General features: G+C 43.8%; 1 protein-coding gene across 1 annotated transcript; it reads left to right on the forward strand.

Moving 5' to 3' along the window:
* Positions 1 to 9,571: 9,571 nt before the first annotated feature.
* SOX4 (SRY-box transcription factor 4) lies at positions 9,572 to 14,749 on the forward strand. Its single transcript, XM_036740905.1, has one exon. The coding sequence runs from the start codon at positions 10,403 to 10,405 to the stop codon at positions 11,927 to 11,929; it is 1,527 nt and encodes a 508-aa protein (XP_036596800.1). The 5' UTR covers positions 9,572 to 10,402; the 3' UTR covers positions 11,930 to 14,749.
* The last annotated feature ends 814 nt before the right edge of the window (positions 14,750 to 15,563 follow it).

Consider the following 15,563-nt stretch of genomic DNA (forward strand, 5'->3'; position numbering starts at 1 on the left):
ACTTCTTGTCTTCCTGTTCCAAGTTTCTCCCAATTACAATTCATCCTCCACTCAGCTATCAAAGTGAACTTCCAAAACACAAGTCTGATCATGTCACCCTCTTCCTCCATTTAATAAACTTCCCTTCAGGACCACCTCCACGATCAAATATAAAATCTTCTGCCTAGCATTCAAAGCTCTTCATAAGCTTTCCCCTACCATTCCAGTCTTCTTACACCTTATACACCCTGATCTTCAAACTAGTGACACTGGCAAATTCGAAGGCACAATGACTAGAGATGGGATATTATAATTAAGTATGCTTGGTCTATTGGAAAATATGTAAGAAGAGGGAGGGTTCAGGTTTGGAAGAGCTTTAAATTCCAAACAAGGGAGTTTATATTTGATCCCGAAGATGCTAGGTAGCCACTGGAATTTTTGAGTGTGTGTGTGTGTGTGTGTGTGTGTGTGTGTGTGTGTGTGTGTGTGTGAGAGAGAGAGAGAGAGAGAGAGAGAGAGAGAGAGAGAGAGAGACCTGGTCAGACATGTACTTTAGGAAAATCACTTTGGTATTTGGTTGGATTGGAATGTTTTTAACAATAATCTAGGTGAAAGGTACTAAGGCACTGCATAGCATGATGTCTGTGTGAGTGAAGAGCTAGGGATATATATGATAAATGTAGTCTGAAGAACAAAGATCTGTGTGGGGGCAACACCAAAGTTTCAAACAGTGGTGACTTATACAAAAACTGTGAAGCTCAGAAAAGGGGTGGCTTTGGGGCAAAAAAGATAATGAGTTCTATTTTAAACATGGTAACTTTGAGATCTGTAAGGGATATCCACTTTGAAATGTCCAATGTGGGGATTTGTGATGCTGGATTGGAGCTCAGGAGAGAGTAGGGTTGGATAAATATAGATCTGGAAGTCATCTGCACTGAAATGATAGCTGAATCTATGGCAGCTGATGAGATCATCAAATGAGAGAAGAAAGAAAAGAAAAGAGGGCCTGGGGGAAGTACTCATACTTTTTATTAATGATAAATATTAATGCTCACAGATTTAATCTTCAATTATGTGGAAATTCCCTTTGTCAGTCAATAAGCATTTATTAAGCATTTACTATGTGCCAAGCACTGTGCTAAGTATTGGGAATATTATGTGGAGCCACACAGTTCCCCTTATGGGCAGCTGTGCTTTTGCAGTATTTTCTTATTATATTTTCATCTATTTTCTTATTACCCTTTCAAACTTAAGGCAGCTTGGTTTGATGGACAGAGAAAGTGCCAGTCTTGGAATCATGGATAAAACCACAGGTCCAGTCTCTAATCCCTATTTCCAAATTTAACTTACATTTTTGGCTATGTTCTGGGTAGGTAGGTGTCGATCTGGATAGGGTAAGGAACAGGGAAATGAATAAGCATTTATTAAGTACCTCCTACGTCCTAAGCACTTCACAAATATTTCATTTGGTCAAACATTATTTGATATTTAAAATATAGATAGAGAACTGTCTTTGTAGCAAGACTATCACTAATTTGCTCCACAACTGCTCATTCCCTTGCTGTTCATTTTCCCCAAGGAAAATGGGTTGGATATTCTTTACAGAATGACCACGGCGAAAAGCTCAACTCCTTGTGGGCAGGGACTATCTCATTTTCTCTTTGTACTCAAAGGGTCTTGAACCTAGATGATTAATAAACGTTTGTTAAATGGGGTTGTTGTTGATTTTATAATTTACAAAGAAGGAATTAATTGTTGGTTTAAGTGGAATATTGGAAAATGCCCATCTTCTCTTTCATGAATTCAAGTGCCTACTCTGTGCAAAGCACCGTGCTAGATATTGGGAGAGATGAATTTTGTGAAAACAGTAACTGCCCTCCTGAAGCTTAGAGTCTAGTAGGCGTGAGTACGACATTCACTAGATTATAATTCATGACAGTATTCATTTCCTTCCCCCTCCTTTTATGCTTTTACCAGGGAGCTACACATTTCAGGCGAAAATAAAAATTACAAAGTTCCAATTAACAAAACAATATTAAAAAGTCTTTCACCAAACCAGCGGTTCCACCCCCATCGATGTGGCAAATTTATTGTTTAACCTTGAAGATTTTTTTCCCTCTCTTACGGGATCATGATGAACCTCAATCTTTGTTTCGTGGATGAAGGGAGAGGGTACCTCGAAACAAAGCAGGCGCCCCATAAACATTTCACTGCCTGAGCTCAGAGCTCACGGCACTCCCAGTAGGTAGGTCACAGGGTCTCTGCATCCTCCGGCACCGCCCAGACCCGCCAGCTGCCAGCCCTCTCCTAACACACCCCTAGCCCCGGAGACAGAGATCCAGGGAAGCAGATGGGAGGGTCCCTGCCGAGCCAGGTGCGCAGCACGCCAGGCGCACGCTCCCGGGGCACAGGGTTCTTTCTTTTCTCCGCCAAGTCCCCGCCTCCCTACTCTCTGGCGGGAGGTGCTCGTCCAACAGGGAAGGCGAGAGCCCCGCGTCCCCCCTGTCTTTCGCCGCGGTCTCTGACCCTAGGCGTCAGCTAGGCTGGGGGGAGGGAAGCTGGGTGGGTGCTTTAGTCAAGCTCCAGCGCGCCCCGCGCCAGCTGCCTGTCTCACGCCACCACGCGCCCGCCTCTCTTCCTTTTCTCCTCTAGACTAGCGTCGCGTGGCGGCTTCTGCAAAGCTCCCCGCTTCTCCTCCTCTTCCCCACCCCTCTCTAATCTCACACCCAACACCTCCCTCTTTCTCTGCCCGCTCTCCAACTCCCCTCCCCCACCCTCTAGTAAGACCTTACCCTTTCCTTCCTTCCCAGGTGCCCACACACACATCCCCGGAGATCACTGAAATGGGGAGGGGAAGGACAAATTGAATCAGGATCATGCTAAATCACGTATTGCTGTGACTTTATTTGGAAGCATTTTTTGTTATCATTGACAAAATCTGCTGTATTGATAGACTGGTAGGAACTGTGTTTAGAACGAATATCTTTTTAGGGGCGGCGTGGGGCCGGGAGAGGGTGTATGTGCAGGGTTCCAGCCCAAAAGATGGAAATCGATCAATCCATCCCTCTTGCCTGCCTGGAGGGAGGTCACCGGGTTTATTTCAGACTGAAGCATTGGCGTTAGGAGGCGCACGCTGGGGGCGCGATGCCGCCTTCGTTGGGCAGAGGCTGCTGGGAGGGAGGGCTCTGGCAGCTGTGCCAGCGTGTGCTCTTCCTTGTGCTGAGACACGTGAATCCTAGCCCGACAATACGAGACAAGTCCTTTGGAAAGCTTTGCTTCCAGGGAAACGGGGCTGGAGGCGGCAACCCTCTTTACCTGTTACCTACCTGCCATATGCTCCCTACTCTTCTCCCTGCTGTTACTGCCCAAACCTGAAACCTCCTCCTACAGGTGCCTGGAATCCTGCTGGCAGAAAGCAAACGGCGGGTTTATCCAATGGGAAGGGCGCTTCGCAATCTTGAGCAGCCTGGGTTTCTACTTTTCTCATTGGTTCAGTGACCCCTGCTGCAGCTCTCTCGGGAGTGGGCGTGAGGGTGGGGGCGGGGCGGTGACAGCTGGGGAAGAGGGAAGCTAGGATAGAGCCTTAGCTCTGAGGCAGAGGTGGCAGCTGCAGCAGGGCCACTTTCGACTTGGGAAGCAACCTCCCGCTTTCCACACCACTTCCCGCCTCCCCATTCCTCAACCGCTAGAAAGACTCAAACTCAAAGAATTTGTGTCACCCGACCTGCGTAGGTGGTTGCCTAGATCGTGTACGAATGTTATTATCCTAATTGGAGACTCTATTCCAAATACATACCTCGGTGTTTGCCATGCAAACAAGGCTTATAAGTGTGTAGGCATAAACAGGGAAGGGGCTGGGCACTAAATAAATATAGGAAGACAGGTCCGTGTTAGTTCCGGTCATTTACTGAACAGGGGAGGTCTTGCAGGAATCACTTAAAAAAAAACCACTTCTGGGAGAAACTGGCACCTCTAGGGACTCAAGTGAACCCTCCCTGGCAACTGGGTCACGACTGGCAGACTCGCCAAAATCAGCAAAGCCTTTCAATAGGATCTCGAAAGAGCTAGCAAAATTTGCGCCCACACCACGTGTATATTCCTTCAGCTACTTTGCCCATCGTAAAAAAAAAAAAAAAAAAAAAAAAAAGCTAAAAGAGAGACGGGTGTTAAAACGCTGCTGACAGAATCGCCTGAAACATGTTTACAGCAGGAGAGACTTTCCTCCAGAAAGCACAGCCTGAGTCGATTCCAATTTATTTCTCCTTCATAACTGTAATCAAAAAGCAAGAGGTCAGTGCAGCCACGGTAGCGGCAGCTAACCAAGACTGAGTGCCTTTAATCCTCAGCTTAAGGGAAGGAAGAAGTCTGCTGCATTTCCAAACCTCTGGGCTCGTAAAGTCACACTGGCCGATGGAAACATTTTTAGGAGGCTGGGGGGAGGGGTTGCCTTTCCTAACTCTTAAGGAATTCTCAACGTTTCCTTTATCCTGACAGTGGCCCACGGAGAAACCAGCTTTCCAAGTCTTTCCTTGTACAGTTGGATGGTACCCTAAAATCATTTGCAATCTTCAGAATTCGGTTAAATGTGGGAGAGAAACCGTGATTTCCCCAGCCGATGAGGTCTTCTCACAATTGAGTGGTATTCGGTGGTTTGTTTTCCACCCTCACCCTCAACCCCCAAACTCTGCTTTATGCGAACGTATCAGACAAACTTTCGGTTATTCAAGCCTCCCTTAAAATGCCATTATAAGTAGAGGTTGGAAGTATCGGGAGAAGGTTGGGGGAGGAGGCGGGTGGAGAGAAGAGGAAGAGAAAAGAATGCTCCTTTGATTAGATCCACGTTTTCCTAGGTCCATTATGTTGTGCTCTGCTCTGCGCTGCCACCTAGCGTCATCTTTTCCCCCAGCCGGCGCAATACTGACAGAAGACCAAAAATCAGGATTGCTCAAACGGTTCTCTGACAAATGTTCTTTAGAACTGTTTTTACTAGCCCTGCCTCCGTACCTCCCTTCTTTTTAAAAACAGGATAAATTTTGTGCTTATAATATACTTGGTCCATCCAAATACACATTTCCTACCTATGTTTTAGTGAAGATAAAGTTGGAGCAAGTTGAGAGATATTTAAGAGACTACTGGGTGCCAGATGGTGGTGATGGGGGGGGGGGGAGGGGAGAGTACAAAAGGTGGCTTAGAGTAAAATATCTGAAAATTATGTATCGTTTATAGCTTCATTTATTGTAAGTTTACTTTTCTAATTATCCAGGTGTATAATACACATGTCACTTTTTTCAGAAATGATTGTTTTGATAACTATGAAAGAAGAGATGTTTTTACTCTCCTATCACTTCTTTCCAAATGTATCAGGGTTTTACCAAGCCAAGAGGGAGAAATATAAATGAGATTGGCAATGTTTAATTGATTTAGAGACACAAAATAATGAAACTGGAATATATAAAGCTATGATGGCTGATTTCACTCTCTTAATTCAAAATTACCAAATACTTCTTCTTAGAACAAACCTGGAAATTTCATGAACTTTTGTGACCTTGGCCAAGCCTAACCTTTGTGGGTCTCAGTTTTCTCACCTCTAAAATAAGTAAAAATATAAATGGGGCTGGATGAAAGGATCCTATCCAATTCTAAGATTCTAGGTTTCTATTGGTTTATACTCAAGAAAGCATTTACTAAGCTAATATGTTAAGATCCTGTGCTGGGCACTGAGAATATAAATACTAACAAAACTATTCTCAAGGAGCTCATATTTTACTAAATATGTAAGGTTCTCTATACTGTATATTATTGTTTGGGTTTTAAATAGGATACCAGTCTGAATGTCTATTGTGGGGACAGGGTGGTACAGTAGGAAGAACAGTGGATTAGGAAGATATTGATGGAGTTTGAATATGGGCAAGGAATAACTCCCCCTGAACCTTTGGGTTGTCATCTACAAAATGAACATAATACTTGTATTAGTGACATCATGGGGTTGTTGTAAAGAAAGTGTCTTATACTTTACAAGGCACTGAGATATTAAATTAAAGAGGAACAAAAATCTGGACATCAGAGAAAATGTGAGTGAGTAGTATAAAGATAGGAACTAGATCTAGGATTTCATTTAGCACAATAAAGCTCCCCATGAGGTGGGCATCTTCTCTGCAACTTCAAGTTTCAGAGAATTCTGGGAACAGAAAAGTCAAGTGACTTCATCAGGAACATAGCTAGTCTATGCCAGATGAAGGGCTTGATTGGAGATTGTACTGGTTCAGAGACTGGATTTCTAGCTACAACACAATATTGCCTTTTGAGTATTTTATGTTAAGCCAATTTTCCTCTAGAATTATTACTTTTTTCTGCCATTGCTGTTACATTATGTAAGCTACCTTTGAAGTGGAACCCTAACCCTTATTTTCTTCTTCATCCTACATGCTTTTAGGGACCCCGGCCTTTGTATTGCAAAGATAGAGACAAAAATTCAGAAAAAACAACTTCAGTTTCATTGATATTGTGCTTAAGGCTCAACTGAAATCTCTGAGGCATTTGGCTAAAGTACTAAGTGAAATGTTTTAATTAAAAATTGGAAGGATTTTACATTGAAATAATGACATTGTGAATAGAGTCAATAGTTTATCATACACCAAAACCAGAAGATTTATATACTTTTATCTTCGCTTCCTGTCAATAGGGCTCTAAGAGTAATGTTAAGAAATACATCATGTGCTGCAGAGCCAGCAGAGGGAACACTGAGTATTGATTTAGTAGGGTCCACCAGAAACAAACAAACATAAAAATCCCTGATATTTGAAGCAAAAAAAGTCAGAAACAGCGAATTAGCTATAAAGAAGACTCTAGGTATTGAGAATACAGCTGGTTTTGCTATTCACTTTGTATTCAGAGATTTATTATTGTTAATTGTTAATAAACTCAGTGGGCATAGCCAAGTGTATTCTTACATTTAAAAACATTTAAACCAAGAGTAACATTTAGAAGAGGCCTACTAAAAATATTCATAGTATGTACATTAATGCGTTTCAATGCCTGGCAGCATAGTGGGTAGTAATTGCAAAACAGAAGACCTTGGGTTCAAATCTTGCCTCTGGTGCTTAAACAGCTTTGGTGATACTCAGCAATTCTCTTATTTATACTAAGTGTAATTCAAGCTTCTTCTAGGACTTATCAACTATATCTGAAATGGTTGGGATTGACTTTGGTGGAAAGTATTTCCATACATGGAGTTCTCCCACAGAGTCACAGTTCCATCACCGTTTTGTGAAGGCAGTCAAGAGGCGGTATGATATAATGGAGAAAGTGTTAAGATTTAGACTCAAGAGGAACATCTGTTTGAATCTCAGATCTGATACTTATTATAGCTGTGTACCTGGGCCAATCATTTAACTTGAGTCTAGGTTTCATCATCTGAATTTTGGGAATAATAATATTTGCACTACCCAATTCATCAGGCTGTTTTTAAGGAAATGGTTTTATAAACCCTAAAGTGCTATACAAATTACAAATCAGTAGAAACTAATTACCACTAAGTATCTGAGGGCAGAATTAGGCCAGTAACTTTCTACTTAGTAAACATTTTCTTCTTTGTTTTGGAAAAAATTAAAGAAATTACTATAACTGTTTTGGTTAACTTTCCTCTTTTGTATATCAAATCATGGGAGGATGAACAGTTTGGAAAATATTTATTATATTGACACTGCTACTGTATAATTATCATCAGGAAATGAGCACCACAAATCAATCTGTGCATCTTCCTAAAAAACATAGCTTCCTTTGCCTCTTTTTGGAGGAAGGAGTGATGCAGTAGCACTGGGGTGACTTTTTAAATATTTTAGAACATTTCCTATTTGTAATGGAAGCACAGGATTTTTGGGAAAAATTTTTGGACACCTCAAAACCCAATCTGTTTGTGGTAACATCCATTCACTATTTCTTAATTGGAAATCAATGCAATTCTAGGACAGTGCTATTTCCCTGCCCTGAGAACATTATATAATCATGACACCTATAGGTCAATAAAGTTTTCCCCTCAAGATGCAAAATACAGGTTAGTCTTCATCCATTTTGTCATCTGACATATTTAACAAGTTTAACAACCTTAATCAAGGCTCAAAGGCCTTTGGAATGACCTGGCCTACAATTGCCATGTAGCAACGAATTTACCTGTAGTAGTAATTGCTGTGGTAGAATGGTTCTAATTAGAATTCTTACTTTCAAACTCTAGGCTAGTGATAATTTTGTGACTGAAGTGATGTTTGTCCATTACTAGTCTATGGTTGCCTAATAGGCATCTACCATATGATTTGTTGCAAACAATTATTTTACATCTTTCCGGTTTTCTTTACAACTAGTGAAATGATGGGGCAGGGAGTCCTGTCCCTGGGTGGCTTCACATTTACTCACTATAATCACTTTCTTCCCTTTTTCTCATCTTTAGTTTTGACTTGTTGAAATATCTGCTAGTGTTCTTGGATGGCTATCTCTGATCTTAGCACTAACAAGCCATTAATTGATATGGGGGGGGAGTGGTTAGTGGGGGAGGGAGAACCTTGAATCAGGAAGATGTGTATGTAGCAGAAACATTTAGAATAAATGGAAAGTGACCCATCTTTCTTACTAATTTCTATTCTCCACAAAACTCAATGGAATTTCTCCCATAGAGTTAATTATATAGGAACTCTATGTAATGTGTTCCAATTGAATGCGGCTGAAAGCTCTGCCATTTTAGTTATCTAGGATTTATCTAGGAGATAAAATCATTAAATAACCATATTTAACCTCTGTTTGGTTAAGAAAGCTTACACTTATTACAAAAATCCCCCCTCTCTGCCTTTCACAAACAGCATGCAAATTGTTCTGAAAGGATTTACACAATAAATCCACATCTGTGCCATACCTAGAGTTGTTAAAAATAATGGTGATGACAGGTGTCTAGGTGCCATTTTCTTAATGGTTTTCAATATAATCGATTTATTATTATCTTTTCCCCTCCCCCCCCCTTCTTCATCCTCTGCTTTTATGAAGGAGCTTCTCCCTGTGAGGAACAGATTTTACACTCCAGGCTGATTCTTTATTCCAATGCTGAAAAGACCTAATACAAATGATCACTTGGCTTTTAAGTGGAAAGCTTCCATTTACAGCGTTGCACATCGCCTTCCCCCCACCTCTTTTCCCCACCCCACTTACCAACCCCCTTGTTATCTAACATAATGGTAAGAATACATTCCCTCCTCCCTCCTCTTAATAATTTCATGCATTAACATCCTCTTCACAGTCACACACACACACACACACACACACACAAGCAGGCTCGCGCGCAAAAAAAAAAACGCAAAAGGAAAAAGAAGCAGCAAAAATCTCAGCTGTACTTCTAGCCCTTTTAAAAAGTTTGCTCTGTAAATTGGAATGAGGTCAGATTTGGAGCTTCTCATTGCACGCGGTGATTATTATTGCATCGGGTTCCAAGCCAATGGGAGCTTTGGGGGTGGGGTTTGGCACGAGGAAGCGTTGGTTACAGCGGCTGATTGGCTGGGGTAAAGACAGTGAAAGGATAAAGAGGCGCGAGGCGGCATTGGGGTCTGCTCTAAGCTGCAGAAAGGGAAACAGTGTGTGAGGGGAAGAGGCCAATTTCACTACCCCGGTGTCTCTAGTTCTCGCTCGCTCTCTCTTTCTCTAAGGGTGTGCATAGGGAAGAAGAGAAGGAACTCTATAATTAGCTCCCCCCTTTTTTTTTTGCAGAAGGGGAAAAAGCATACATTTATTAATGCCATTCTGTTGCACGAGTGCTTTTTTTGGGCTTAATACCTCGCAACCAAATAATTGCACAAACTCCTTGGTACTGATTCCGCCCACAGAAGCCAGTCCTGGAGTCAGACTCTTTTTTGCTTTGCATGGTCGGAAAGAGACTAAGTAATACAGACTATGTTGCTTTCTTGAGAGCTGAGGGCACTTGTGAACTGGAATCAACTGCTGCAGGGTGAAAAAAAAAAACTGCCTGGGAGGAGAACGAAAAAAAAAACTTGCATTGGAGGATTCAGCAACCAGCATTAAAGAAACTACTCTTCACTTTAAAGCGGTCTCCAGATTTTCTGAAAGCGAGGGAGACAGCCAACGGCACCACGGTGAGAGAAGAGCTTGCCTGGAACTACAACTCCTCAGCAAGGGGCTGAGTATTTTTTGGGGGGAGGGGTGGCGGGAGGGCATCTCTTCGGGACTTTCGTTATCCTCTCGTTCCACCACCACCTCTCCCGTGAAGTTGAGGTTTCCCCTCACCTCACTCGCCCCATTTTTTCTCGTTTTTGGTGTGTGTGTGGGTGGGTGTGGTGTATTTCGTTTTGGGTACTTTGGAGGGTGGGGGGGGACCCTGGCGAGCTATCGTGCAGCTGCCGCCGTCAGTGTGTGAGTTTGAGCCGGGGACATGGTGCAGCAGACGAACAACGCGGAGAACACGGAAGCGCTCCTGGCCGGCGAGACCTCCGACTCCGGGGCCAGCATCGAGCTGGGCATCGCCTCTTCCCCGACGCCGGGTTCCACCGCCTCCACCGGCGGCAAGGCGGATGACCCGAGCTGGTGCAAGACCCCCAGCGGGCATATCAAGCGGCCCATGAATGCTTTCATGGTGTGGTCGCAGATCGAGAGGCGAAAGATCATGGAGCAGTCTCCAGACATGCACAACGCCGAGATCTCCAAGCGGCTGGGCAAGCGGTGGAAGTTACTCAAGGACAGCGACAAGATCCCTTTCATTCGGGAGGCGGAGCGGCTGCGCCTCAAGCACATGGCAGACTACCCAGACTACAAGTACCGGCCCAGGAAGAAGGTGAAATCGGGTAACGCCAGCTCCAGCTCCTCCTCTACCTCCTCCTCGTCCTCCTCCAAGCCCGGGGAGAAAGGAGACAAGGTCGGCGGCGGCGGCGGCGGTGGCAGCAGCAGCAGCAGCAACAGCAGCAGCGGCAGCAGTTCGGGAGGCGGGGGAGGCGGCGGCGGCGTCGGCGGCAGCGGCAGTAGCAGCAGCGCCAACTCCAAACCCGCGCTGAAAAAGAGCTGCGGCTCCAAGCTGTCCGGCGGCGGCGCGGGCGGCGGGGGCGGCAAACCTCATGCCAAGCTGATCCTGGGAAGCGGCGGCGGCGGCGGCAGCAGCAGTAAAGCCTCCGCCTCCTCTTCGTCCTCCTTCGCCCCGGAGCAGACGGCAGCGACCGCTGCCCTGCTCCCCCTGGGCGCCCCTGCTGACCACCACTCGCTCTACAAGTCCCGGACTACCAGCACCTCCTCCACTTCTTCCTCCGCTTCTTCTTCCTCCTCCTCTTCCTCGGCCTCCTCCTCCTCCTCCTCCTCGGCCTCCTCTTCCCTCTCGGCCTCCAGCAAACACCTGGCCGAGAAGAAGCTGAAGCGCGTGTACATGTTCGGCCTCACCTCCTCGTCCCCCGTGAGCGGGGCCGTGCCCGCCAGCCCCAGCCTGAGCGGGGGCCAGGAGACCAGCGACGCGGGCAGCCTGTACGAGGAGGGCGGTGCGGGCTGTCCGCCGGACGGGCACAGCCTCCGCGGCAGCGCCGCCTCGTCTCCTGCCGACGGTGGCTCCCCGGCCGACCACCGCAACTACACCAGCCTGCGGGCCGCGTCGCCCACTCCCTCCACCGCACACTCCCACTCTTCATCCTCCTCGTCGTCCTCCTCCTCCCACTCCTCCTCGTCCTCCTCCGTCTCTTCTTCCTCGGATGAGGAGTTTGAGGACGACCTGCTCGACCTGAACCCCAGCCCAAGTTTTGAAAGCATGTCTCTGGGCAGCTTCAGCTCCACCTCCGTGCTGGACCGGGACCTGGATTTTAACTTCGAGCCTGGCTCGGGCTCACATTTTGAATTCCCGGACTACTGCACGCCGGAGGTAAGTGAGATGATCTCGGGGGATTGGCTAGAGTCCAGCATCTCCAACCTGGTCTTCACTTACTGAAGAGAGCGAGCGAGACAGAAGAGGGACGGGAGGAAAGAAAAAAATTTTTTAAAGGAGAGACAGAGAGGAGAGGAAAAAAAAAGAAGACGCGAAGGAGAAAATGGATAAAGAGTGGACAAAAGGAAAAAGAAAGATGTGAGAAGGGGAAAGATTTCGCACACCCACGCCCACTTAACAAGTTACAGTATCCAGAGGAGTGAGGGATTTCTCTGCCAGCCCGGTGCGGTTTTTTTTTGGGCGGTGTTCCTCACCCCCACATTGATATTGCACCCCCTTCTCCCCAAACCCCCTCCCCCCCGGGTTCGTAAAACTGACTTGTTCGAAAAGATTGAAAAGGGGGACCTGGAAGGAGCAGGGTGGAAAGGATCGTTCTTTTGTTAAAACTACGTTTCCACCCCTTGCTCGAAGAGACACCCCCACTGCTACCCCACCCCCCCCAACCAACAACACAGACCCACAACCAACTCACACAAACGGACACTTCCGGACGTCTCACCCCAGGAAAAAAAAGCCAGGTTGTTGCTTTTCCATAAGACTGCTTGGAGTCGCTCCCCATTCCTCCCCCCTCCCCCCCTTTTTGGTGTGGGTTTTTTTTTTTTAAGAAGGAGATACAATCCTACACACCTCGGGGGGTTTGTTTTCGGCCCACTTCATCTGAAGAAGGAAAAAGTGCTACATTGTGTTGTAATTTTTGCGTAGTTACGTTTTTTCTTTTTTCTTTCCTTGAAAGATCCGGACTGGTAGGGGGTGATTTGCGCGCCCGCGCATTCAAGCCAGAACTGAAGCCTTCCTTTGCTACAAATTCCAGTTTGGTGGTGGTTGTTTTTTTTTTTTTTCTTTCCTTTTTCCTGCAGCAGGAGGAGGAGGCGATGGAGGGCGGGGGCGGGAGAGGAGGAGAGATTGAATTGTGCTAGGAAATGGACTGAGAACCTAGTTGGAAGGAAAACGTGAGGGGGGTAGGGGGGTGGGAGAGAAAGGAGATGAACTGGAAATGGGGAAAATAATAATAAAACAAACGGATTTGCACGTATAGAGGAGAGGGTAGCAGCGCTTTTTCTCGGCCACCTTCTTAATTATATATATATGAAACCAGTAAGATGGAACTTCATAGACACTGAAAAGTTTTGGAAAGGAGACATACAAAACGTGAAAGTTTCTGTATTGATGTGGTACAGGGGAAATGGAGGGCGATTGCTTTTAAAAAAAAAAACAAAAACATTTTTTCTTCTCTTAATCGGAATCGTGATGGTGTTGGATTATTTCACTGGTGGGGTTAATATAGCATGTTATCCTGTCTATCTTTTAAAGATTTCTGTATAAGACTGTTGAGCAGTTTTTAAGATAAATAGTGTAGGATAATATAAAAAAAGCAGATAGATGGCGCTATGTTTGATTCCTACAAACAACAAAAAATTATCACCAGCTTTTTTTCATTCTTAACTCTTTAAAGGATTCAAACGCAACTCAAATCTGTGCTGGACTTTGAAAGAACAATTCAGGACCAAATTTTTTCTCAGTATGTATGTGTTTCTTCCTTATAGGTGTAAGTGAGAAGACTGTGGTCTTTTTTTTCCTCACCGATGCTCCATCCTCGTCTTTTTTTCCTTGTAAATGTAATCAGATGCCATTTTATATGTGGAAGTATTTATACTGGCCAAACATTTTTTACTTATTTTGTCCCCCTCCCCCCCTTTTTTTTTGGTAGTTCTTGTTACCCACACCATTTTATGTCTCCTTCACTGAAGGGCTAGAGTTTTAAGTTTTAATTTTTTATATTTAAATGTAGACTTTTGACACTTTTAAAAAAACAAAAAAAGACAAGAGAGATGAAAACGTTTGATTATTTTCTCAGTGTATTTTTGTAAAAAATATATAAAGGGGGTGTTAATCGGTGTAAATCGCTGTTTGGATTTCCTGATTTTTATAACAGGGAGGCTGGTTAATATCTCTCACACATTTAAAAAAATCAGCCCCTAATTTCTCCATGTTTACACTTCAATCTGCAGGCTTCTTAAAGTGACAGTATCCCTTAATTTACCACCAGTTTCCACTCTCTAACCTCACTCATAAAAAGGAGAGAATAAGCTGATACACTGTATGCCAACAAGGAAAAAAAAATTAATGAAATGATATACTGTACAGATGCTTTAAAACTGGTGTATTTTCAGCAAAAAGGGATCCTGTAGCTTTAACTTATAAACCATATCTTTTTGCACTTTTTTTATAAGCAAAAACGTGCCGTTTAAACCACTGGATCTATCTAAATGCCGATTTGAGTTCGCGACACTATGTACTGCGTTTTTCATTCTTGTATTTGACTATTTAATCCTTTCTACTTGTCGCTAAATATAATTGTTTTAGTCTCTTATGGCATGATGATAGCATATGTGTTCAGGTTTATAGCTGTTGTGTTTAAAGATTGAAAAAAAGTGAAAACATCTTTGTACATTTAAGTCTGTATTATAATAAGCAAAAAAAGATTGTGTGTATGTATGTTTAATATAACATGACAGGCACTAGGACGTCTGCCTTATTAAGGTAGTTCCGTTAAGGGGTTTTTTTGTTGTTGTTTTCTTTTTTGTTTTTGTTTTTTACTTTTTTTGGTCATCCATCCTGTGCAATATGCTGTGTAGAATATTTGTCTTAAAAATCAACGCCACACCACAATGTTTTGGGAAAAAAGAAAAAAAAAGAAAAAAAAATCATGCCAGCTAATCATGTCAAGTTCACTGCCTGTCAGATTGTTGATATATACCTTCTGTAAATAACTTTTTTTTGAGAAGGAAATAAAATCAGCTGGAACTGAACCCTAAAACTTGACTGTTTTGTCATTATTGTGTCCCACAACTAGGACTGAAATAGCCGAGCACCATCTGCCTTTGCTAATAAATAAGTAAATGCCCTCAAAGGGTGGTGCCTGTAAAAAGCAGTCTCTATTCAGGAACACTAAACTCTTTCTTTTGCCTGGAAAGACTTGGCAGGCCTCAACCTTGAAATGATGGCTGCTGGGCTGAAATGTGTGTCAACTCCGAATGCTCTCGAGGAATTTCCACATATTAACCAAATACAAAGAAAACCCTTTTTTTTTCCTGGACATGAGAAAAATGGCAAAGGACAAAGTGAGCAAAATCTTGGCACAGCATCATGACAGCAGAGGAAAAATGTATTTTCTCCAGATGGAACTGGCTGTTTTCATCTGCTTCAGTTTAAGGTCATCAAACCACCTTCAGGTCATTTCAACAGTCACCATCTAGGATTGGGTAGAATTATTCATTTCATATGCAGGTAGAGGCGAGGTCAACAAACTAACTCATTTTAAATCATCAGTAGGTTGTGAGAATGACTGGGGAAACAGCAAACACTACCGATACTGAAATGTTAAAGTGATTTTTAAAAATTGACATTAATTTCTGAAAGAGGATTGAAAACAGGTTAGATTTTGTGCAAACTGACATTTATGGACTAATACCGTTTTGAGTGCTGTCCAACAAGGATATTAATACAAAGGGGTGAAACAGTAAGAATGCCCTAGGGTAGTCTATTCGTTGGATGATAAGGGGAAAGACATCTCACCCACACTCAGTGTAAGGTACGTATTAGCCATATCTTGTGAGAGGAAAAAAAAATACAAGGT

This window comes from Trichosurus vulpecula, chromosome 1 (assembly GCF_011100635.1).
Source record: "Trichosurus vulpecula isolate mTriVul1 chromosome 1, mTriVul1.pri, whole genome shotgun sequence".
In the NCBI taxonomy this organism is placed as follows: domain Eukaryota; kingdom Metazoa; phylum Chordata; class Mammalia; order Diprotodontia; family Phalangeridae; genus Trichosurus; species Trichosurus vulpecula.